At 43.7% G+C, this 26,763-nt stretch overlaps 1 protein-coding gene across 2 annotated transcripts in view; it reads right to left on the bottom strand.

Annotated features, from left to right (window-relative positions):
- LOC111967690 (formin-like protein 1) overlaps positions 1–26,763 on the bottom strand; it is a 66,148-nt gene that overhangs the window by 37,939 nt on the left and 1,446 nt on the right. For both annotated transcript variants that reach the window (XM_023992929.2, XM_070444846.1), the window contains exons 2-4: positions 2,782–2,865; positions 1,556–1,639; positions 1,251–1,324 (exon numbers count right to left, since the gene is read on the bottom strand). In XM_023992929.2, coding sequence (XP_023848697.1) covers positions 1,251–1,324; positions 1,556–1,639; positions 2,782–2,865 — 242 coding nt within the window. The remainder of the gene's footprint in view (positions 1–1,250; positions 1,325–1,555; positions 1,640–2,781; positions 2,866–26,763) is intronic.

Raw genomic sequence — 26,763 nt, 5'->3', positions numbered from 1 at the left:
TCTACCATAAGCCATCTCCAACGTCGTTTTAGAGAATTTGTCAGTACATCCAAGTGTCCTCACAACCACAGACCATGTGTATGGCGTCGTGTGAGCAAGCGGTTTGCTGATGTCAACGTTGTGAACAGAGAGCCCCATGGTGATGGTGGGGTTATGGTATGGGCAGGCATAAGCTACGGACAATGACCACAATTGCATTTTATCAATGGCAATTTGAATGCACAGAGATACCGTGACGAGATCCTGAGGCCCATTGTTGTGACATTCATCATTGTGAATCAAAAAGTGGGTTGGGCCTCTTTGTATGTAAAGAGAGAGCAGCATTTTCTTGTGTTTATCTACAAAGCACTCATGCAAACTTCCTATGTATCTATCATTATTAATTCAATTTAGTCTTACAAATGACCAAACACGGTCTTAGGCTTGGATAACACTGGAGGAACCCTACGGTCTCCACTGAGTTCAGTGTAATGATCAGAGACCTCTATGATGATAAAAGTAATTTTTTCTTAATGTTTAGTAATTCTGTATAGTGTTTGATTGTATTTATCTGTAAAAGAGACCCTAGTCTCAGCATGACGTCCCTGTCAAAATAAATGTTAAATAAAAAAATGTTTAAGGCCCTTTTACAGTATTAGCATTTTGTTGGTCGAGGTCATAGCTGTTTTATCATCATCAGTTATTCATGCTGTCTATTACTGAATGATTTACTGACGTTTTACTGCCTGTGTATTGTGTATTTTTTATTGTTTGTATGATATTTTTTAACCTATTTGTGTGTTATACTTGCTGCACCCTGACAGGTCATTGTAAATAAGAATTTGTTCTTAAAGGGCAATTCTACCCCTTTTCAACCTCATTTTCATTATCTACAGCACAATACCAGTGTGAAATTCTGTGCATTTCTACGTTTTGTAGAAAAAAGAAAAAAAAACATGTTCAAATGTTCTCCCTTTGGCTAGAAACTCGTTGCAGGTTTTGAAAATATTTTTTTATTGCTTTTAATCCTTCCCCGTGATGTCATAATGATGCATTTTTTTAGGACCTTTCGTCTTATCTTTTCAAATACAGATCATAGAACGTAGACACTGGTACGGTGCTGAAGTTAATGAATATGAGGTTGAAAAGTGGCGGAAGTGGCATTTAATTGACCTACCTGTATAAATAAATCAAATAAATGTAGCTTGTGTAAGGATCAATAGATGGAGTGCTGATGAAAGCAGAAAAGTTGGGTAAGGGGCGGGTCTCACCCGATATGATTGGTCCTCAGGGAAATCTCCAGCTCTCTTAAGACCTGTGTGGACTCCTGGACACGCCTCTTGAACTGTCATAACACGCACAACAAGGTCATTATTGTTGTGGAGAAATGTTTGATGGTGTATAGCAAACAAAACAAGTGGTAACTTAGCTATGGATGAAACCAGTGTTTTTTTAAACATAGCTTTAGCAAATTCTGTTATATAAGTGATTACTTCAAGAAATGATGTTTTTGAAAGTATCTGAGCAGGGCCATAGCCCAGACTGGACCTCTTACAGGACTGTAATGGTACAGTACCTTGCGACTGACCCCTCCCTGGTCAAGATAACTTTTGAGCTTCAGCAAGTAAGCAGAGGGAGGATTCTTCACTTGGAATCGTTCCTGTAGGAAGGAGAGCAGACAGACAGACAGACAGAGACAGAGACAGAGACAGAGACAGAGACAGAGAGACAGACAGACAGACAGACAGACAGACAGACAGACAGACAGACAACAGACAGACACAGAGACAGACAGACAGGACAACAGACAGACAGACAGACAGACAGACAGACAGACAGACAGACAGACAGACAGACAGACAAACAGACAGACAGACAGAGACAGACAGATGTTAGAGCATATCTAATTATGTTGATTACACGGGTGCACTGTGGGAGAAGGGGACCAGAGGGCAAAACACAGCAGGGACTTCACAGCCTTGATGATTTTTATTTTAACCCTTATTTTACCAAGTTGACTGAGAACACATTCTTATTTACAGCAACGACCTGGGGAATAGTTACAGGGGAGAGAGGGGGGGGGGGGCAGTGAATGAGTCAATTGGAAGCTAGGGATGATTACGCTGCCCAATTTATAGAAGTATAACCAATGATATATCTGTTGGTGAGGCTGAGCCCTGCATGTCGGGATGCCAATCTATCATTCAATGCCAGGTCAGAGTAGAGATAGACAGCCTTTGATAACAATGGCTTTAGCTGTGCTAGATAAGGGAAGGGACAACATTGAACCATTGCAGGTCTGTGCTACAGTGACAGGTGTCCTGTGTGTCACTCCCCTCTGAGCCACAGGAAGTTATCTGCCTCGTCAATGTTGCCACAGCAACGTACAATTTTGATGAGGTTCCCAGCAGGATGCAAAGTGTGTGTGTGTGCACATGTGTGGTGGTGGGTGGTTGTTTCTTGCGTGCGCAAGTGTGCGTTTGAACAACCTCTCTCACTGCAATGGTGTGTCAATGTGGTGCTTTCCTAGAAACCAGGACACACAACAACAACAACAGAATTGACACCTCAACGCCTCTATACGAAGGTCTGCCAGGCTTAAAGGAAGCAGTGCATATCATCAGGGCTTGATTCATTACAACGTAGAATTCTCGAAAGAAGTTTCACATGGTTATCATGTTACCTGGTGTTCCCCTAAGAACTATGACTACATCCTGTTACTGTAACGTTATCCACTAGGTGTTATTGAAACGTTAACGGTACAGTAGACTGTTGTATTGTGCAGTGGAGTTGGAGTCCCACCTGATCACAGACCAGGTCCCACTTCTTCTCGTTGTCATATTGACACAGGATCTTCACCTTGTCTGGAGGCAGATTCATGGAGTTCTACGAGAATGGAGAGAGAGAGAGGAGAGGAAGAGAGGAGAGAGAGGAGAGAGAGAAGAGAGAGAGAGAGAGAGGAGAGAGAGAGAGAGAGAGAGAGGAGAGAGAGAGAGAGAGAGAGTCACTTTTGTATAATGATCTACCTCACTTGCTTTGGCAATGTTAACACATGTTTCCCATGCCAATAAAGCCCCTTGAATTGAAATTGAATTGAATTGAATTGAGAGAGAGAGGTGGAAGGATGTTATAGGTACAAAGAGAGATACGTCATCAATATGTCTGATAACAGTTTGATTCCATGTGGTGTTGATGAGAACGTTTGGCCATTAGGCCTTTAGGAAATGTCATGATTTGAGTGGAGTTTGATAAGCAATGTTGGCAAATGATGTTATGTTGCAACAGGTTCCATTGGAGCAATTTTAATGAGTTGACTTGATGTGCGCACTTTAGATCCACTTCAAAACATAATGTATGATCTTAAAACCTTTTCTTACTGCAACTGAAAACTATAAACACAAATTGCTGGGTGACATTTAGCCTGCAGATATACTGTACACTGTGTGTACAAAACATTACCTTCCTAATATTGAGTTGCACCCCCTTTTGCCCTCAGAACAGCCTCAATTCGTCCGGGCATGGACTCTATAAGGTGTCGAAAGCGTTCCACAGGGACGCTGGCCCATGTTGACTCTAATGCTTCCCACAGTTTTGCCAAGTTTGCTGGATGTCCTTTGGGTGGTGGACCATTCTTGATACACAAGGTAAACTGTTGAGTGTGAAAAACCCAGCAGCGTTGCAGTTCTTGACACACTCAAACCGCTGCGCCTGGCACCTACTAACATACCCGGTTCAAAGGCACTTAAATCTTTTGTCACCCTTTGAATGGCACACACACACACAATCCGTGTCTCAGTTGTCTCAAGACTTAAAAATCTTGCTCCCCTTCCTCTACACTGATTGAAGTGGATTTAACATCAATAAGGGATCATAGCTTTCACTGGGATTCACCTGGTCAGTCTATGTCATGGAAAGAACAGGTGTTCCTAATGTTTTGTACACTCAGTGAAACTCCTGACCATATGAATAGGCCATGTAGATAGGCCACGTGGATAGGCCACGTAGAATAGGCCATGTGAATAGGCCATGTGCTAAGGCCATGTGAATAGGCCATGTGAATAGGCCACGTGGATAGGCCACGTAGAATAGGCCATGTTATTAGGCCATGTGTATGGCCATGTGAATAGGCCACGTGGATAGGCCATGTGCATAGGCCATGTAAATAGGCCATGTGAATAGGCCATGTTCATAGGCCACGTGAATAAGCCATGTGAATAGGCCATGTGAATAGGCCACGTGAATAGGCCACTTGAAAAGGCCATGTGATTAGGCCATGTGAATAGGCCATGTGAATAAGCCACGTGAAAAGGCCATGTGATTAGGCCACGTGATAAGGCCACGTGATTAGGCCATGTGAAAAGGCAGGCACACAATGTCCCTTGAATGCACAGTGCAGCCAGTTGCTATGACAAACTCGTCAATAATGCATCAGTACCTCAATGATTTCATTAAGCGTCACTCAGCGACAGCAATCCTGTCCCTATACAGTCGCCTTCTTCATGGCCCCCATGACTCAGAGGTCAATTTCACTACCGACAGGCGACCCTAACTGCTGACAGATAGTATTCCTGTTACACCTGGGCGCCTTGGGCTGTTGCCACAACACCAGAGAGTGTATTGCTAAAGAGACTTTGGTATTGGTCTGACTGCATGTTTCAAGAGGGAGGTATGGAGAGAAAGGGGAAGGGGAACAGGAAGAGAGAGACAGAGTATAGTGTAACGTAGGGGGACTAATCTGAAATACTCTGGTTCTTTGCATCAAGGAGTGGAGCAATGGAATGATCAGGCCAGAAATCAAGTGATTTATTTTGGTATTTACTCAGCAACTCGTCCTTGGACACGTCTTTGTTTCAGCAACATCAAGTGCTGTCAGAACAATATGGTTATTTCAAATACAGATTTAAAGCGTTCATCTTCATATAATATTCCACACCTAATCCCCACCTATATGTACATATCTACCTCAAATACTCCAGTATCCCTGCACATTGTACGTTTGGTATTGGCACTGAGTAAGAGGATCCCCTAAATGAATGAAAAGGAAGTATGTTTATACCTTGGGCCACAGCCTTAATTGCAATGAGGCACATTGTAAAAATGAGGCACAGGCCTCAAAATGAGGCACAGGCCAAGAGACAGTTCGAGACAGTTCCACAGTTCTACCCTGATACAATAGTTTATATCATTCTGACTTAATCTCATAAATTCTTTCACTCACACACTCTCAAAAAAGTTGCTGGAAAGATTGGTAGAGAGCTACAAATCAAATCAAATCAAATTGTATTTGTCACATGTGCCGAATACAACAGATGTAGACCTTACAGTGAAATGCTTACTTAACCAACGATGCAGTTTAAAGAAAATACCTAAAAAATAAAAAGTTTTAAAAAGTACGAGATAAGAAAAACAAATAATTAAAGAGCAGCAGTAAATAACAATATCGAGGCTATATTTGTGTCAATGTGCGGGGGCACCGGTGTCGAGGTATTTGAGATAATTATCTACATGCAGGTAGGTGTTAAAGTGGCTATGCATAGATAATAACAGAGAGTAGCAGCAGCGTAGTGGGGGGGGGGGGGGGTGGGGGGGGGGGGGGGGGGGGGGGGGGGGTGGCAACATAGTTGGGTAGCTATTTGACTAGATGTTCAGGAGTCTTATGGCTTGGGGGTAGAAGCTGTTTAGAAGCCTCTTGGACCTAGACTTGGCGCTCCGATACTACTTGCCGTGCGGTAGCAGAGAGAACAGTCTATGACTTATTGCCGATTTTCGGGGCCTTCCTCTGACACCGCCTGGTATAGAGGTCCTGGATGGCCCGGTGATGTACTGGGCCGTACGCACTACCCTCTGTAGTGCCTTGCGATCGGAGGCCGACCAGTTGCCATACCAGGCAGTGATGCAACCCGTCAGGATGCTCTCGATGGTGCAGCTGTAAAATCTTTTGAGGATCTGAGGACCAATGACAACTATTTTCAGTCTCCTGAGGGGGAATAGGTTGTATTGTGCCGTCTTCACGACTGTCTTAGTGTGCTTTGACCATGTTAGTTAGTTGTTGATATGGACGCCAATGAACTTGATGCTCTCAACATGCTCCACTACAGCCCCGTCGATGAGAATGGGGGCGTGCTCGGTCCTCTTTTTCCTGTAGTCCACAATCATCTCCTTTGTCTTGATCACGTTGAGGGAGAGGTTGTTGTTCTTGCACCACATGGTCAGGTCTCTGACCTCCTCCCTATAGGCTGTCTCATCATTGTCGGTGATCAGGCCTACCACTGTTGTGTCATCAGCAAACTTAATGATTGTGTTGGAGTTGTGCCTGGCTGTACAGTTATGAGTGAACAGGGAGTACAGGAGGGGACTGAGCACGCACCCCTGAGGGGCCCCTGTGTTGAGGATCAGCGTGGTGGATGTGTTGTTACCTACCCTCCTGGGGGCGGACCGTCAGGAAGTCCAGGATCCAGTTTCAGAGGGAGCTGTTTAGTCCCATTGTCCTTATCTTTGTGATGAGCTTTGAGGGCACTATGGTGTTGAACGCTGAGCTGTAGTCAATGAATAGCATTCTCACATAGGTGTTCCTTTTGTCCAGGTGGGAAAGGGCAGTGTGGAGTGCAATAGAGATTGCATCATCTGTGGATCTGTTGGTGCGGTATGCAAATTGGAGTGTGTCTAGGGTTTCTGGGATAATGGTGTTGATGTGAGCCATGACCAGCCTTTCAAAGCATTTCATGGCTACAGACGTACTAAGTGCTACAGGTTGGTAGTCATTTATGCAGGTTACCTTAGTGTTCTTGGGCACAAGGACTATGGTGGTCTGATTGAAACATGTTGGTATTACAGACTCAGACAGGGAGAGGTTGAAAATGTCAGTGAAGACACTTGCCAGTTGGTCAGCGCGTGCTCGGAGTACACGTCCTGGTAATCCATCTGGACCTGCAGCCTTGTGAATGTTGACCTATTTAAAGGTCTTACTCACATCGGCTGCGGAGAGTGTGATCACACAGTCATCCGGAACAGTTGGTGCTCTCATGCATGTTTCAGTGTTACTTGCCTCGAAGCGAGCATAGAAGTTATTTAGCTCGTCTGGTATGCTCATGTCACTGGGCAGCTCTCGGCTGTGCTTCCCTTTGTAGTCTGTAATAGTTTGCAAGCCCTGCCACATCTGACGAGCTTCGGAGCCGGTGTAGTACGATTCGATCTTAGTCTGTGTTGACGCTTTGCCTGTTTGATGGTTCTTCGTCGGAGGGCATAGTGGGATTTCTTATAAGCTTCTGGGTTAGAGTCCCACTCCTTGAAAGTGGCAGCTCTACCCTTTAGCTCAGTGCAAATGTTGCCTGTAATCAATGGCTTTTGGTTGGGGTATGTACGTGCAGCCACTGTGGGGACGATGTCCTCGATGCAGTTATTGATAAAGCCAGTGACTGATGTGGTGTCATCGGAAGAATCCCGGAACATATTCCAGTCTGTGCTTGCCAAACAGTCCTGTAGTTTAGCATCTGCTTCATCTGACCACTTTTTTATAGACCGAGTCACTGGTGCTTCTTGCTTTAATTTTTGCTTGTAAGCAGGAATCAGGAGGATAGAGTTATGGTCAGATTTTCCAAATGGAGGGCGAGGGAGAGCTTTGTACGCGTCGCTGTGTGTGGAGTTGAGATGGTCTAGAATGTTTTTCCCTCTGGTTGCACATTTAACATGTTGATAGAAATTCGGTAAAACTGATTTAAGTTTTCCTGCATAAAAGTCACCTTACACTAGGAACGCTGTCTCTGGATGAGCGTTTTCCTGTTTGCTTATGGCGGAATACAGCTMATTTAGTGTGGTTTTAGTTCCAACCTCGCTCTGTGGTGGTATGTAGACAGCTACGAAAAATACAGATGAAAACTCTCTGGGTAAATAGTCACTGTGGGGACAGCATACAGAGACGGTCTGCCTGTAAACGTTATTACATTGTTCACCATAATGAAATATTCTGTATAAGTCCTGTTTTTCATGGTTTACTGTATGTAATGTTAGTAAAATATGAACATAGTGTATTATAATGTTCAACATTTTTACGTTAAAGATCTCTACATTGATAAGCAGATTGTAAGCCGACTTTTAGAATTAAGTCAGATGTGAAACAGTCTCCAATCTCACTGATATTGAACCTCAAAAGCCATTCGTATGATTCACTGTTTTGATGTTTTTACTGCCTACAGTACAAAACAGTGGTCAGACAAAGTGAAAGACTTAACATAGCACCCATTCATAAAGGAATCATTGTTCATTGTGGTAGCATAGGTGCTCAACTATTTCATTTATTTGTATTTTTAAACAGTAGTTGAAACCGTAAACACGTTCTCCAACACATAAACTCTACTCTTGCATAAACATCCTATTTCATGCTACCTAGACTAAGCCTTTACCTTGCAGTCACAGCAGCAGGTGACCAGGAATAATATCACTACTACCTGAGGACTTCTAGCCTGATCCCAGATCTGTTTGTGCTGTTAGTCACAATGACCATTCTAGTGGCCAAACAGATCTTGGACCAGGCTGGAATACTTTATCCTTCTCTGAGCAGAGCCAACAGATTGTTTTTGGTGAGGTTGGCATCTGCCATGAGAAGTTAAGTTATGTGCATGGTAATGAATTGCAGACTGTCAGCAGAATATACAGTGGTGTCCTTGTCAGGCCAAAGTCTCTCACGGACTCTTTCCGACTCCCGACTTTACCTCTGGTGACAGTGAGAGTTATGAATGAGAGGCACAGCCGAGGGGATCCTTCACCCCAAGAAACACAAACACACATGCACACAACCCACATACCTCCCCATATTCCTCATGTTCATTAACACACCCACACTGTCCTATATTATTGTTGGGCTTCCGGCTTCAGCTACCTGCCCTGCCCCAACCAAAACACCTCCCTCCTCACACACACATATGCAGGACATCCTTCTGCACTAATTATAACCCAACACAGCCCTGCCACCCGGTAAAACTGGGCTAGACGACAGGAGACTCCCACTTAAGGACAAAACATATTTCTCTTTTTACCTCGCCAACCCACTCCTCCTCCTTCCCCTCTTCTTCCTCCCCCTCTTCTCATCCTCCTGTTGTCTCTGTAAGTTTCTGTAACTCTGTACAAACGTTGTCCCACCAGTGGAGAGGTATTGTTCTTCACAAGGTCACTCACAGTTAACTTTTTGGTAAGCCTCCAAAGCAACACATTTTTCTCTCAGAATTGCTACTTGTTTTGTTTAGATACAACGACTTGCTAGGGCTTCTCAGGAAAGTCTATGGTCTGTGGATACTTTGTAAATGCAATCTTAGTGGAACAACTCACATGACTAGTCAGACATAATTCAATGCTGAATGAGGCTAATGGCCTTTTGGTTTTTATGCATCCCCAAAAATATTTTTTGTAACCACATCAGGTCGGTCAGTTAAAAGTTATTTTACACAGGGGTGTGAAAACTGATGCACAACTAATAGCGAACAGCATCCTAAATCAATGGTACAGCCAGTGCTCTGATAAATCAGGCTTGATAAGTTATGTTGGATCAATAAACTGGGATTAGAGTTGGCTGGTGGCTAGTCCTGTACAGGGACACTCACGGGAGAAACCTACTGGAGTTTTACGGTAGTGTACATGCACAGAGAAGAAACCTACTGGAGTTTTAATGGTAGTGTACATGCACAGAGAAGAAACTTACTGAAGTTTTACGGTAGCGTATATGCACAGAGAGAAACCTACTGGAGTTTTACAGTAGTGTACATGCACAGAGGAGAAACCTACTGGAGTTTTACGGTAGTGTGATATGCACAGAGGAGAAACCTACTGGAGTTTTACGGTAGTGATATGAACAGAGGAGAAACCTACTGGAGTTTTACGGTAGTGTACATGCAACAGAGAAGAAACCTACTGGAGATTTACAGTAGTGTCTGCACAGAGGAGAACCTACTGGAGTTTTTACGGTAGTGATATGCACAGAGAATAAAACCTATTGGAGTTTTACGGTAGTGTACATGCACAGAGAAGAACCTACTGAGATTTACAGTAGTGTACATGCACAGAGGAGAACCTACTGGAGTTTTACGGTAGTGTACAATGCACAAGAGAATAAACCTATTGGAGTTTACGGTAGTGTATATGCACAGAGAGAGAACCTACTGGAGATTTACGGTAGTGTACATGCACAGAGGAGAAACTACTGGAGTTTTACGGTAGTGTATATGCACAGAGGAGAAATTACTGGAGTTTTACGGTAGTGTATACTGCAGAGAAGAACCTACTGGAGTTTTACGGTAGTGTACATGCACAGAGAAGAAACCTATTGGAGTTTTTACGGTAGTGTATACGGCACAGAGGAGAAACCTACTGGAGTTTTACGTAGTGTATATGCACAGAGGAAAAACCTACTGGAGTTTTACGGTAGTGTACATGCACAGAGAAGAAACCTATTGGAGTTTTACGGTCGTGTATGCACAGAGAAGAAACTAATGGAGTTTTACGGTAGTGTAAATGCACAGAGAAGAAACCTATTGGAGTTTTACGGTAGTGTATATGCACAGAGGAAGAACCTCTGGAGTTTTACGGTAGTGTATATGCACAGAGGAGAAACTTACTGGAGTTTTACGGTAGTGTATATGCACAGAGGAGAACCTACTGAGTTTTATGGTAGTGTATTGCACAGAGGAGAAACTTACTGGAGTTTTACGGTAGTGTACATGCACAGAGAAGAAACCTACTGGAGTTTTTACGGTAGTGTAATGCACAGAGAAGAAACCTATTGGAGTTGTACGGTAGTGTATATGCACAGAGGAGAAATCTACTGGAGTTTTACCGGTAGTGTATATGCACAGAGGAGAAACCTACTGGAGTTTTACGGTAGTGTACATACAGAGGAGAAACCTACTGAGTTTTACGGTAGTGTATATGCACAGAGGAGAAAACCTACTGGAGTTTTACGGTATTGTACATGCACAGAGGAGAAACCTACTGGAGATTACAGTAGTGTATATGCACAGAGGAGAAAACCTATTGGAGTTTTACGGTAGTGTACATGCACAGAGGGAGAACCTACTGGAGTTGTACGGGTAGTGTACATCACAGAGGAGACCTAATACTGGAGTTTTACGGTAGTGTACTGCACAGAGAGAAACCACGGAGTTTCGTAGTGTCAATGCACAGAGGAGAACCTACTGGGTTTTACGGTAGTGTACTAGTTCACAGAAGGAGAACCTACTGGAGTTTTACGGTAGTGTATGATGCACAGAGGAGAAACCTACTGGAGTTTTACGGTAGTGACTGCACAGAGGAGAAACCTAGCTGAGTTGCTACGTAGTGGTAATGCACAGAGGGAGAAACCTGCCACGCTATGGAGTTTTACGTAGTGTACATGCCACAGAGGAGAAACCTACTGGGAGTTGTACGGGTAGTGTTACATGCAACAGAGAGAAGACGCTAGTGCTGGAGAGTTTTACGGTAGTGTACATGCACAGAGGAGAAACCTACTGGAGTTTTACAGTAGTACGTACGCACAGTAGGGGCAATATGGCGTCAAAGTCACCTGTTTTCTTCTTTTAAGCTAGAGTTACATATGAGAGATGTGCATTTCAAAATCTGGAAAATACCCTGGTAATTCTCTGTAAAAAAAAATAAAAAATGGTGCATACCGGTACTTAATAATACTGTAGGTCCATTTGTTACCGTTAAATTGGGCCACCTGTCTCTTTAGGAGCTCTATCTTCAAAGACAGTAGTGACGAGACAAACTGCACTCATCCCATTTCAGATCCTATTGATTAGACCTCCCCCTTGCTCTCTTCCCTCACATATACAGTACACATACTCCTACACAAGGATACACAGAAACATACACAGCCATGCCTCATAAAGGTACCACTGCTAGTGACACGCCCTCTTTGCTGTGTGATAAAGTAGATTGAATGTTACAGTTGGTTAGTTTTATTTATGTGCATATGGGTGGAGTGCAGGGGAACAAGGACAGCGTGCATTCATGCAGACTTTTGGGACAGCATGCGGTATAGAATCAAATTGCTCTCATTGTCATAACAAAGTAAATGTGGCACTCAGACATTAGGCTTCACTTCCAATTCCGTCATTCACTTTAAAAAGGCTTCTCAGCTCTAGATCCGTAACTCTCCAGGGACACTGTCTGTCTCGGCTATCAGGAGGCCTCAAGAAGTGTGGTTGAGGCTGCCATGTCAAGTAGCCTGGGAGCATGTCGCTTCCTTCTGTTTTAATTAAGCTGCCATGTTTAACAGAGGCCCACTCAGGAGGTAGGGCAGTTAGCTCCTATCCGTCTCTCATTAACTTTGGGAGTTGGGGAAATTAATTTTGGGAGTTGGGGTAACAGTCAGTATGTGAGAGGCTAAATTCCAGCAAATGGGTTAACAGTACTAGAGAGAGGGTGGAAAAGGTGACAGTGAGATTACCTGCATTGCGTGCTATTTGTTAAACTAATAGAACATTACTTTGACATACAGTATGTACAGTCTTTAGGGCATGGAAATTAATAAGCTGACAAGTCTTGTTGTGCTCAGTCTTGTTGTGCTGTACCTGGCAACCAAACAACCTTTAGTGGCTTTAGTGACAAAGGTCCTTTGTATGAGGTTCTGGATTTATACCTGGGTTGGCTCCCACCAATGTGGGGTCTGTGGAGCCATCTTGGCTCTCCGGCCTCAGTGGAGCAGAAACCAACATGGCCGTCAGTTTCTCAGAGGTACTCTATAATTTCATACAAGCATGTGCACACAAACATGTTCAAAGTAAATTCACACACTTTTGATCAAATCCAAACCCACATGTAAGCTGCATCCTAATGTTTTTATGCTCTCGTACAAAGACTGGCATGCATATACAGGAGCACACATACACACGCGTATCGACAGTACGCAAATCCACAGATGCACATTTACACATCCAGCCGCATTGCACAGTGGGAAATATGCATAGTGGTATGCAAAGTACAGAGGAAAGACGCTCAATACAAATGTGAATAGGGAGAGGGAGGAGGGTTGAGCCAAGGCCTCCCTTGGAGCACCTTGTTATTATTACCACCTAAATCACGCGGATCTCGGCGGTATAGATGCTAATCTGATTCAGCACTTAACACTATCAGCCCGTCATTATGTGACAAACGGATTGTTCATGGAACATGAACCCGGAGGGAGCATAGTGGGTCAGACACGGCGTGCAGGAGCATAGTGGGTCAGACACGGCGTGCACACACACACACACACACACACACACACACACACACACACACACACACACACACACACACACACACACACACACACACACACACACACACACACACACACACACACACACACACACACACACACACACACATATCCACAGTGCCACCCTTGTGGGGGATTGACATCTGACACTCTGGTATAATTTAGTAGTCTGAGTCTCTAGTCTATTAACACTGGGACAGTCTGGCCCCTGGTGCAGACTGGGCCGTGGTAGTTTTACAGCTGTACTTAAAGGGAAACTTCAGCGCTAGACAGTATTTGGGGTGTTTTTCTTGTTTTTTTCTTACAAAAAAAGATTGCAGTTTTAAAACTGCTGTAAAAGTGCAGTGACTACAGTGGACTGTGGTATTTTGGATGCAGTAATTGTAGAATAACTGCAGTGTGGGCCTCCCGAGTGTTGCAGCAGTCTGAGGTACTGCATAGCAGTGCTAGAGGCAACACTACAGACCCGGGTTCAATCCCGGGCTGTGTCACAACTGGCCGTGATTAGGAGTCCCATAGGGCGGCGCACAATTGGCCCAGCATCGTCCGGGTTTGAGGAGGGTTTGGCCGGGTGGGCTTTACTTGGCTCATTGTGCTCTAGCGACTCCTTGTGGCAGGCCGGGCACCTGCAGGCTGACCTCAGTCATCAGTTGAACAGTGTTTCCTCTGACACATTGGTGCGGCTGGCTTCCGGGTTAAGCGGGCAGGCAGGTGTTAAGAAGTGTGGTTTGGCGGGTCATGTTTGGGAGGACACATGCCTCGAGGAAAATAATTGCAGGACCAGCAAGCTGCGGTGGCATCCTAGACCAGGAAGACCATGACTCAGAAAGAAACGAGTAAGCTGTTTAGCTAGCTCGCAAAATAAGCTCTCTTTTTACACAAGGCGGTGCTGTTTAGTACAGTACAATTTTGTTAAGCTGGCTATGTTTGCTATACCTAGTCTTAACATTATAGCTAACTAGCCTAGCTAACCTCAGTCCATCTCATCAGGAGCAAAACTGTTGAAATATTTAGATGATGATGATAAAGAGTAAAGGAAGGACTTTGGCTTTATGACTCATATTAGTCTTGGAGTAACTATACCTGTGTGTTGTAGCTAGCTAACATGTGACTGTCAGATGTCTCATATTATACATCATGCTTCTACAGTAGGAACAGACACAACACAACGTTTTTTTTTTTTTTTTTTTTTATCTTTCTCTCCCAGACAATACTAGTTGATGACGCTCAATAGATGTGAAGGGTCCCCTAACAACAGCCTCCACTTATATCAACGTGACTGCGAACACATCACTGCACCACCCAAACACACCATATGCAAGTATTTCCTTATTTTTTTGGGAACTGTAGTATTTATCATAGGCGCTAGTAGTATATTTTTACTCTACTCTATGTCATACATTGCCATAACTGTTCCTGCATACTGCTGTGTAAACTCACCTTGGTCTCCAGAGCAAATACAAGTTGTTCTGAACAAAAGCCATGTCTACTTAGTTGCTATATTGACAGACTAATCTACTGTTTTATTGAAACATGTTTACTTGCCAACAAATTAAAGTTGAAATGATACACCAAACCCCTGTATCATTTGTTTTAGCAGTAAGATTGTAGCTAGTTTATCAAAATGCAAAGGCATGAATGTCACAATGAAATGATCCAAAGGTTCAAGTCGACACTTTATTGGTTTCTTATGCAGCTGGAATCATTTGGTCACTTGTCAGTACACTTATACAACATAATATATAAAACACCATTAGAACTAGCCATATCTATACCACAATGCAGTTGTGAGCATACTAGGTATTCTATATTATACTACAACAACTCTGAATGTTCCAGGCAGTTTCCAGAATGCTCTTCAGCTGGTGCACCTCCTTCTTCTGTTGGATAATGGCAGCTGGTTTAGCGGGCTTTGGTGCTGTGGTGATTTTTGGCAGAGATGTTAGGTTTAGGGAGCTGTGACTCTGGCTCCTTGTCGACAACCGTCTGGTCCTTTCTGCACTCCACAACCAGGTGGACAAGCCTCTCCCTGAATGAAGAGGTGGGTTCTAGGCTTGTACACTTTCTTCACCCACCCCCACTGTTTTGACCTCTTGCAGAAGATTTGTTTGTACTGCGAGTCTCCTGAAAAGACAAAGACTGATCCTCTGTAAACAAAAAAAGGATCCTGTGTACTGGTGTGTGTTTTGTTACACTCAGAGTCAATTTGGGTCATTGAGGTGGACTGTTAACAAAGACGTGAAAAGTTCGAGAAGGCTTGACTTGTAGACTTCTAGTCGTGTATTGTTGTGTATGAGCACCTACAGTTGTGTTGTTGAGTAGACAAGCACTGCCAACCACAGAGTGAATAGGCTAGAAGAGTATACTAACAGCCCCTATTCCCCATGCCAAAGAACTGACTGCAAGGATCACTTGGCTTGTAGACAGTTTAGTGTATTTGTGAATCTGTTTTCTCAAAAGGGTATTGTGCTTTTATAAATACCATTGGCTGTCCTGGTTTGTTTCAGAGTCAGATGATGTTGAGCTTGAGCTTGTTCCCGGGCTGAAAGCTTTCATCCAAATAGTGCAGGCTCTGTACTACCAAAGCTGGTGTCAAGGTCCTTGTTATCAGCCGCGAGATTAGTCTGTAGGACACACAGTAGTCCGTGATTGGCCAAATTTGACTGCTTCGTCACCATTAATACGCACTCAACAAGGTACTACACCCACCCAGCCTCCTCATGTCAATAGATCATGCATACTATTCTTCACACACACACAATACTCATCCCTGACAGACACCAGTCAGCCACCCATACATAACAGCTAATTTTCTCCAATTTAGACTTCAACTAAGCCTCCACAATACAGCGAAAACGACAGTACAAGTTGAAGCATAACGTTACTTGTAAACACACCAACTATGATAACAAGACACAGACCATATGTATGCCTAGCTCCAGTATATTTATTTGCTCATCATGGAGTTATGGAAATATTTAGCAAAGGTGACTTGCAGTAGTTCCTGGTGCTGAGCCTGATGTTGATGGGATCGGACTCTAAATAGAGCACATAGTCACGTTAGCCTCTGTGGTAGTTGGTTAGCTAGCTAGCTAGTGTTTAGATACAGTCCGGTAGGCTGTAGATAACAAAACCTAATGAAGCTAACATTAGCTTGCAAAGTTGCAAATCAAATCACATAGCAGCTGGCTAATTACAATGATTTGCTTTCGAATGTCTAGACAGCGTATTATGAAAGCTAGCTAGCTAGATTTTGATTTAGATAAACAAAATGTAGTTCTCTACCTAGTTAGTTACCTCAGCTTGATTTATTTTCTGCTGTGCTGATGTTGGCTGATTGGATGCCTTCCTCTTGGAAGTGAAGTGGAAAATGTAAAATGCATCACTTTAACATTCGATGACCTGGCAACCAGTTTCAAAATCCTCTGTCTGGAAGTGCTGGCTACAAACACAGACATTTTGATATTTCTCCACGTCAACTGATGCGGTACTACGTCCTGAAATCGCTATGAATTCTGTCCCGTGGAAATGTAGATGGCCCGTTTCTAAAGGTGAGGTGCAGAAACACGCGTATTTGCGTGTGGTGAGAAAATTCTGGATTTTTATGGCACATACACTATCGTTCAAAAGTTTGGGGTCACTTTGAAATGTCCTTGTTTTTGAAATATTTTTATTTATTTAATTGTCCATTAAAATAACATAAAATACAGTGTAGACATTAATKTTGTAAATTACTATTGTAGCTGGAAACGGCAGATTTATTATGGAATGTCTACATAGGCGTACAGAGGCCCATTATCAGCAACAATCCCTCCTGTGTTCCAATGTCACGTTGTGTTAGCTAATCCAAGTTTATCATTTTAAAAGGCAAATTGATCATTAGAAAACCCTTTTGCAATTATGTTAGTAGAGCTGAAAACTTTTTCTGATTAAAGAAGCAATAAAACTGGCCTTCTTTAGACTAGTTGAGTATCTGGAGCATCAGCAGCAGACTGACGAGTGTCAGAAGAAAGTCTTTGTTTCTGGACATTTTGAGCCTGTAATCGAACCCACAAATGCTGATGCTCCAGATACTCAACTAGTCTCAAGAAGGCCAGTTTTATTGCTTCTTTAAATCAGAACAACAGTTTTCAGCTGTGCTAAGATAATTGCAAAAGGGTTTTCTAATGATCAATTAGCCTTTTAAAATGATAAACTTGGATTAGCTAATGTGCCATTAGAACACAGGAGAGATGGTTGCTGATAATGGGCCTCTGTACGCCTATGTAGATATTCCATAAAAAATCTGCCATTTCCAGCTACAATGGTCATTTACAACATTAACAATGTCTACACTGTATTTCTGATCAATTTTATGTTATTTTAATGGACAAAAAACAAGTGCTTTTCTTTCAAAAACAAGGACATTTCTAAGTGACTCCAAACTTTTGAACAGTAGTGTACGATAAGTTAATAACATATTAATGGGCATATGTCGTGAAATCGAGCAGCGGTGACATTTCCCTCAAAGAAAATTCTCTGTAGCACAGATCGCCCACTGTAGAGGGATCCCTGCACACCAACCAGCCTCCTCGCTAGGCAGTCGGAGTAGGACGTCTGGCCCATCTGAGATTTGCTATGCACACTGAGCATTAGATGAAGATTGGGGGTGGGTCCGGGGGCGTTTGGTAAGGGTGTGTGTGGTGGGGATGATCTATCTTTACTGCTCCCCACGATAGAGTGATGTAGCAGAAAAAGGAACAGTCCCATACCACAGCAGAATGTGCTCATGTGCACCTTATTTACAAACATGAATTTACGAACACAAGCAGACATGTTGATACATGTATGTTAGATGCAAAACATACCGTATACTTAGTACTCACATTTGCTGTAAACACAGACACAGACACAGACACAGACAGACACACAGGGAGGTCCAGCGTGATTTGACAGCACAGAAGCTGGCACCGGATGTATGCCCAAGCCCTTGAGCCTTGACCACTGCCAAGTTGGTTCATGACAACAACAACTCTGATCTCTAGATCTCACTCCAGACCAGTGTTCGATTTCTCAAGAACACACACGCGTCCCGCTACTGCCCTACAGTAGCTGGCCCCCTATTCCTCCCTGTTTCTGAATCATGGAAACTAATTCATTGGACATGAACTGTAGGGATAGAGTAAGTATATAAAAAGTATATACAGTAGCAATTCAATCATGTATGGAGCGATAACATTGAATATACTCACCACATATTAGATTATCCACATGATTCGAACCTTAGTAGGAATCTGTTTATATCTCAGGTATGAGTTATGGAGCAATACAACACATTTATTCAACTGCCTATGTAGCAACTTATGTAAATGATGGACTTTTATTAATGACCAGACAATGTAGACTCTTTCATTTGATTGGAGTCATATTAAATTACAGAGCAAAGTGGGATTGGGAGTTGTCTGTGCACGAGCAAGGTTTTTGGTGTAGCCTACAAATAGTCTTCATTGGAACTGAGTGTAGAAGACAGATGAGTTAGGCAGTTCATGCATGTAAATTAATCCAAATGAGCAATCAAATAGCTTTACCCTAGCAACTCAAACAAGGTTGACAGAGACGAATGGGCAAGAACCACATACGATCAGTGGTGGAAAAAGTACCCAATTGTCATACTTGAGTAAATGTATACAGTCGTGGCCTAAAGTTTTGAGAATGACACAAATATTAATTTTCACAAAGTCTGCTGCTTCAGTGTCTTTAGATATTTTTGTCAGATGTTACTATGGAATACTGAAGTATAATTACAAGCATTTCATAAGTGTCAAAGGCTTTTATTGACAATTACATGAAGTTGATGCAAAGAGTCAATATTTGCAGTGTTGACCCTTCTTTTTCAAGACCTCTGCAATTCTCCCTGGCATGCTGTCAATTAACCTCTGGACAACATCCTGATTGATGGCAGCCCATTCTTGCATAATCAATGCTTGGAGTTTGTCAGAATTTGTGGGTTTTTGTTTGTCCACCCGCCTCTTGAGGACTGACCACAAGTTCTCAATGGGATTAGGGTCTGGGGAGTTTCCTGGCCATGGACCCAAAATATCGATGTTTTGTTCCCCGAGCCACTTAGTTATCCTTGCCTTATGGCAAGGTGCTCCATCATGCTGGAAAAGGCATTGTTCGTCACCAAACTGTTCCTGGATAGTTGGGAGAAGTTGCTCTCGGAGGGTGTGTTGGTACCATTCTTTATTCATGGCTGTGTTCTTAGGCAAAATTGTGAGTGAGCCCACTCCCTTGGCTGAAAAGCAACCCCACACATGAATGGTCTCAGGATGCTTTACTGTTGGCATGACACAGGACTGATGGTAGCGCTCACCATGTCTTCTCCAGACAAGCTTTTTTCCGGATGCCCCAAACAATCGGAAATGGGATTCATCAGAGAATATGACTTTACCCCAGTCCTCAGCAGTCCAATCACTGTACCTTTTGCAGAATATCAGTCTGTCCCTGATGTTTTTCCTGGAGAGAAGTGGCTTCTTTGCTGCCCTTCTTGACACCAGGCCATCCTCCAAAAGTCTTCGCCTCACTGTGTGTGCAGATGCACTCACACCTGCCTGTTGCCATTCCTGAAAAAGCTCTGTACTGGGGGTGCCACGATCCCGCAGCTGAATCAACTTTAGTAGACGGTCCTGGCTATTGCTGGACTTTCTTGGGTGCCCTGAAGCCTTCTTCACAACAATTGAACCGCTCTCCTTGAAGTTCTTGATGATAAGATAAATGGTTGATTTAGGTGCAATCTTACTGGCAGCAATATCCTTGCGTGTGAAGCCCATTTTGTGCAAAGCAATGATGACGGCACGTGTTTCCTTGCAGGTAACCATATTTGACAGAGAAAGAACAATGATTCCAAGCACCACCCTCCTTTTGAAGCTTCCAGTCTGTTATTTGAACTCAATCAGCATGACAGAGTGATCTCCAGCCTTGTCCCCGTCAACACTCACACCTGTGTTAACGAGAGAATGACTGACATGATGTCAGCTGGTCCTTTTGTGGCAGGGCTGAAATGCAGTGGAAATGTTTGGGGGGATTCAGTTCATTTGCATGGCAAAGAGGGACTTTGCAAGTAATTGCAATTCATCTAATCACTCTTCATAACATTCTGGAGTATATGCAAATTGCCATCATACAAACTGAGGCAGCAGACTTTGTGAAAATTAATATTTGTGTCATTCTCAAAACTTTTGGCCACGACTGTAGATACCTTAATAGAAAGTTGCTCAAGTAAAAATAAAAGTCACCCAGTAAAATACTACTGAGTAAAAGTCTAATTATTTGGTTATAAATATCCTTAAGTATCAAAAGTAAATGTAATTGCTAAAATATACTTAAGTATCAAAAGTTAAAGTAGAAGTATAAATCATTTTAAATCCCTTATTTTAAGCAAAGCAGACAGCACCATTTTCTTGTTTTTAAAACGTATGGATAGCCAGAGGCACACTCCAACACTCAGACATCATTTACAAAAGATGCATGTGTGTTTAGTGAGTCGACCAGATCAGAGACAGAAGGGATGACCATGTGTTTTCTTGATAAGTGCGTGAATTTTCCTGTCCTTCTAAGCTTTCAAAATATAAAGAGTACATTTGGGTGCCAGGTGGAGTATGGAGTAAAAAAGTACATTATTTTCTTAAGTAAAAGTTATCAAAACAATAAATAGTAAAGTAAAGTACAGATACCTGAAAAAAACTACTAAAGTAGTACTTTAAAGTATTTTTACTTAAGTACTTTAAACCACTGCATATGATTTTCATTTGATCACCCTATTTAAGGAGAACTTTCCTGCAATGGAAACTTGTAGTGTATTTGAGTTTAAAAAGGCTTCCACTATGAAATTTCAGACTTGATTTTCCCTTCGGAAAAATGTATCAATCCCTACAAAAATGTCCAATAATTATAATCCACATAATAATTCACATTTTCCGTTGCTGCAGGATTATTTCATGCTGTAGCAAACTGGCTCAAAATAAGATCCTACATCTGTAGTTTAGAGTATAGTCTAGTTCCACGTACATAGTTCTGAGCTTCTGTCACGGTATCTACCTCTCTCCAAAGCCTAATACACTTGTTGAGTTCGGAGAGGATTAGATAAAAGTAGGCTCAGCAATATTGTGAATATTGTTACAACAAGCCCAAAAAATAACTAAAGAAAGAAAAAAGTTGTATTTTCGTGAAGATAGTAATCAGTGTAGGCATGTCTCCCACATGGTGAGTCACTTGGCTAACATACTTAAGGCCACATCTCATCCTCATGTGGTGGCATGACTCAGGTAATTATTATGAAGGCGATAGCCCCCACAATAGTATCTGCATTGGTTGACGCTCAGTGTTAAATTCAGATTTCCCTACCATCATATCTAAGCCAATATGACACAAATGTCTATGAAAATTAGAAAATAAAGTTGGAGTTACACAACACGTCTCTCCTCATGGTCCGTCCGGCCATTACTGAGAACCACTATACCGGATTTTTGACAGGGTCGTTAGCATTAGGGTCGTTAGACAATTTCTTGCCCAAACCTAGGTCAAATTCTAGTCGTCGGATTAAAACGAGGCAACAGCGTCCATAAGATGACCATTAGACTTGGATCCATTTAGACTTAATGCGTTTGTAGGTGCAACAGTTTTTATAAACTGTATAATTTATCACTCTCACGTGCACATTTCCATCCATTAAGAACCAACTATGTGCTACCTTTTTGTAGCATTTCTGACAATGCTAACATATTTTCAGCCAAATCTTAGAGTTCTAAAACCTGACCAAAGCGCTTGGGTTGCGCAACAACAGTGCTAGTAGCTAACTACCAGTCAGATAAGAGGCAAGCTACATACAAAGGAAGCTAGCTATAGTATAAGTCATATGTGGAAACTGTTGGCCTTGACGCTTGACACTTGTGTCTAATAAGCACAAATAAGATAGCGAGCATACTCGGCTGCTATTACCAACTAATCAGACCTGGCGCAAGGATAAAGTGACTAAGGGGGCAGTTGAAATCGGAGAGGGGGCACAATTTTGGCGGTTTCTTGTTTTGGAATTATATTGAATTCTGCTTATATCACACTATATCACAATTAACATAAAGTTCAAATGCTGAGACTCCGAGATCACTGAGTACTTTTGAAGTGACAGTCCGGTTGGTGCAAAATCGGTAGCCTATCTCCACTGTATCAGCACAATGGACAGCACCTTACACTAAAGCAAGTCAGTTTTGGTAATGAATATAGGCTACAAGAATGATAGGCTGTTTGTAATAGGTGAATTACCCTATGTGAATGCAGCCGTACACAGATGTCAACGCCAAAATATTGCAAACTAAATGCTGAAAGTAGTAGCCCAGTTTTTCAAGCATGCAGACAAAAATACTGAATAGCAATTTGGCTTAGAATATCGACACAACCTCAAATGCGAACAAATGAATGCAAACAGAACAAAACAGAGGTSTCAAGTAGTAGGCCTAGTAAACAAAATATCAGATCAATAAAGACATAATCTAAAAAATWAAAAAAATTATACCTTTATTTAACTAGGCGAGTCAATGACGGCCTAGGAACAGTGGGTTAACTGCCTTGTTCAGGGGCAGAGCAACAGGTTTTTACCTTGTCAGCTCGGGGATTCAATCTGGCAACCTTTCGGTTACAAGTCCAAGGCTCTAACCACTAGGTGACCTACATGTAAGCTAGTTACATTAACAGTAAACCAACTCAGTAAAAAAAAGAAGGGGGAATGGATATCCAAACAACCACAGCATAGCCTACAGCCTACTACAGTGAGATACAGCTGTCTTGCCAAATCATGAGTTCCACAACACGTTGTTATATGTCACAATCTACTTCTGTAAACAACAGTCGACCCATGTAATCATTTAAAAGCAATGCCAGCCTAGCATCAACATGTTTCCAATACATAGAGCTCCATTTACAACCAAGACAACCAATAGGCTACCAAAACAAACATAATAGAATGTATCTACAGTAAGTGTAAATGTAATGATGAAACATACCGAGCTATTGTGACATCTACTCCAGCTCCTCCCCTCCGGCGTTCAACATCGCTGGTTTACTAACCACCTGTCCTGACATTCATCATTACGCACACCTGGCATTCATCATCACGTGCACCTGCGCTTCATCATTAGGCACACCTGGACTCCATCACTTCACTGATTACCTCCCCTATACGGTATATGTCACTCCCTTAGTTCCATTCCCCAGGCAGTATTGACTATGTGTTTCATGCCTATATGCTACTCGTGGTTGGTATATTGGGCTATGGTCGGTTTATTATTAAACTCACCACCTGCACTTGCTTTCTGACTCCCAGCTTATACGTTACAGAATTCCGCCTCAACAAATGGAAGCAGCAGGTAATCAGGCCCCAGACGGTTGATGAACAGGGATACCTACTTCGTCAATACCACGACCAGCTGGCGCAACTGGGAAAGGCTATGGAAGAGGTTCTTCGCAGTCTTCAACGTCTCAAACATGCCCAAGAGGCATTGCCTTGATCTAGCGGAGGATACTCTGCCACCAGTCGACCGAGTGAGCCAGCACACCCGTCTACTCAGCAGTCCACCCAGGTCAGTGTTGCCCGTCTGTCCCTCACGGATAAATATGATGCAACCCCATCTATATGCCGTGGTTTCCTAATCCAGTGGTACCTCTATTTTGTGCACCAGCTGGGCGCTCCCACCACTGAGGTCCAAGGTTGCCACGGTTATTTCTCTGCTGACTGGGCGGGGTTGGAGTGGGCTACGGACGTCTGGGAGTGAGGAGGAGCTGGATTTGAATGGGGTTCATGGCTCTGATCAGAGGTATCTTCGATCATCCACCGGAGGGCAGAGAGGGGGGTTAGGGCCTATTCCAACTATGGCAGGATGACCAGACCTCTGCCGAGTACACACTCATCTTCCGGACTGTAGCAGCATCCAGCGGCTGGAATGAGCCGGCACACCGTACACTATTCAGAAGAGGACTGCGCGAGGAGGTCCAGACAGAACTGGCATGTCGAGATGACAACCTCTCCTTGGACGCACTCATTGCGATGGCCATCCATCTGGATAACCTACTTTGGGAGCGTCGGTACCCTCATCGCTTCTCTCCCTCCCTCGGTGACCACTCGGTATCAGAGCCTGAGCCCATGKAGGTAAGGGTCACACTCCTCCCCGCGGCTGAACGACGTAGACGGAAACAGCTGGGGCTCTGTCCCTATTGTGGTCAAGGAGGACTTCAGCAGTGTCCGGTACGCCCTATCTCGGGATCCACGAGCRCAGCGGGACGGTCACGTGATCTTCCACCCCCTGGGGCAGGTGTGAGTATCCCATCCTCATATTTTTCTGCCAGACCCTTTTTTTAGTGTCGATCACACTAGCTGGCTGTCCCTCAGGTACTGTTCCTACAGCGCTAGTGGATTCCGGTGACGCTGGGAACTTTATTGACCTGCTCTCTTAATACTACCTCATACCCACTCTCGTCTACGTTTCCGGTCCAAGCCCTTGATAATAAACCAGTATGATCCGGAACCATCACACACATCACCACACCACTCACCCTCACCATGGAGTCCATTCATCAGGAGAATATTCCCTTCCTCATCACGAGTGCACCAGATCCAAYGCCATAACACCATCTCATGGTCGAGGATGAAAAGTACCAACTGGTCACCCAAATGCTGGAGGACCTGCTTTCACGTTCCATCTCGCGTCATATCCCCTGTGGTCTGGGACATAGATGTGGACATTCGCCAGGCTCTGGAGAGGGAACCCGTTACCCACTACCTGTCCTCCTGAACGCATMTAAGTTCCCACAGGGATAAGGGAGCGGCTGTTGACCTGTGCACACAGCTGTTATCACTGTTGACTTTGTTACCGATCTYCCCTCTGACAGTTTCACCACCATTCTGGTGGTTGTGGACAGATTTTCAAAGTCATGCTGGTTCATTCCTCTCTCTGGTCTCGCCACAGCTCTCCAGGTTGCTGAGACACTATTCCAGCAGGTCTTATGGGACTATGGCCTTCCGGATGACATTCTTTCAGAACGTGGCCCCCAATGCACGTCGCGGATCTGGAAATCCTTTATGGAAAAACTAGGGGTCACGGTCAGCCTCACATCCGGGTACYGGCCTAAGTCCAACGGGCAGGTGGAGAGGACCAACCAGGAGCTGGGGAGGTTCCTAAGGAGTCACTGCCAGGACCGGAAAGGTGAGTGGGCCTTGTTCCTTCCCTGGGCGGAATACGACCAGAACTCACTTCGACACTCCTCCACCAGGCTGACTCCCTTCCAGCGTGTCCTGGGATATCAGCCGGCCCTGGCTCCATGGACTCCGAGCCAGAAYGAGGCCCCTGCAGTGGATGAGTGGTTCCGGTGCGCAGTTCTGGTGCGCAGGCTCCAGCGYGTCGTCCGCYGTCAGAAGGATCAGGCGGACCGCCACCACAGTGAGGCCCCAGTGTTCCGTCCTGGTGATCGCGTATGGCTCCCACACAGGAACCTCCCGCTCCGCCTGCCCTGCCGGAAGCTGAGCCCCCAGTTTGTGGGGCCCTTCAAGGTCCTCCACAGGGTCAACGAGGTAACCTATCGTCTCACAGTGTGAGGTGTGCTCCCTCCCTCTGGCGCTCAATGTCACCGATCTACTAACCAACGGTCTTGGCTTCATTATTACGCACACCTGTTCCCCCATCATTACGCACACCTGGTTGTCATTCCCTCCTTGATTACTCCCCCTTTATTTAGCCCTCAGTTGTCTTCAGTCACTAGGTGTTATTGTTTTCKCTCAGGTTCTGTACGCTCCTCATGTTTGTTCATCTGTATCGGTTCTTTATTAAACTCACCTTCTGCACCTGTTTCCTGACTTCCGGTGTGTATGTAACACCTTCCTCACAATATCACCATGTTCAGATATGGTTTCTGTACAGTAAGTTATCTGCAATCTAGTCAACAGTCTAGATTGCTTTCAATTACAGGAGTAGACATTGATTTTGACCGAGTAAAATGAGCCATGAGACTGACGTGAATTAACATCATAGTATGCATATCAGTGTCATCTGGCAGCTGCAATTGCACGTTGATTGACACGTGCACAAACAAACTACTGTGCTATCTCACTAATGTAATTTCTATAGAAGTGTTTCACGTGACATTATAGAGAAGGTTTCTAAGGGCACATAGTCAGGTAGCTCTCTTCTCTTTCACCATCTATTTGTTTCTATATCTATGATGCAACTCTACAGGGCAAACAAATGGGTATGGACCAAGGAGATAAAGATAGATGTGCGAGACTAAAAACAAGAATGCATTTAATGGTATACCATGGCACTGATACCCCTGAGCAACGTATCAAATGTAGCTGAGCCATTGTTGCCCAATTGGTTTTTGGCTGTCAACATAACCACGAGTTGTTTAGCCTATAATGTGTTTTTGCAGACCGAGGACAAATAGGCCCAGTGAAGGGAGTCACAGGCACATCAAGTTATGGAGTCGAGGAAATCCCAACTTGCGATCGGTTCTGT

Source organism: Salvelinus sp. IW2-2015, linkage group LG8 (assembly GCF_002910315.2).
Source record: "Salvelinus sp. IW2-2015 linkage group LG8, ASM291031v2, whole genome shotgun sequence".
NCBI classification, from domain to species: domain Eukaryota; kingdom Metazoa; phylum Chordata; class Actinopteri; order Salmoniformes; family Salmonidae; genus Salvelinus; species Salvelinus sp. IW2-2015.
Note: the sequence above shows the minus strand (reverse complement) of the source record. Positions and strands in the feature narration are given on the sequence as shown.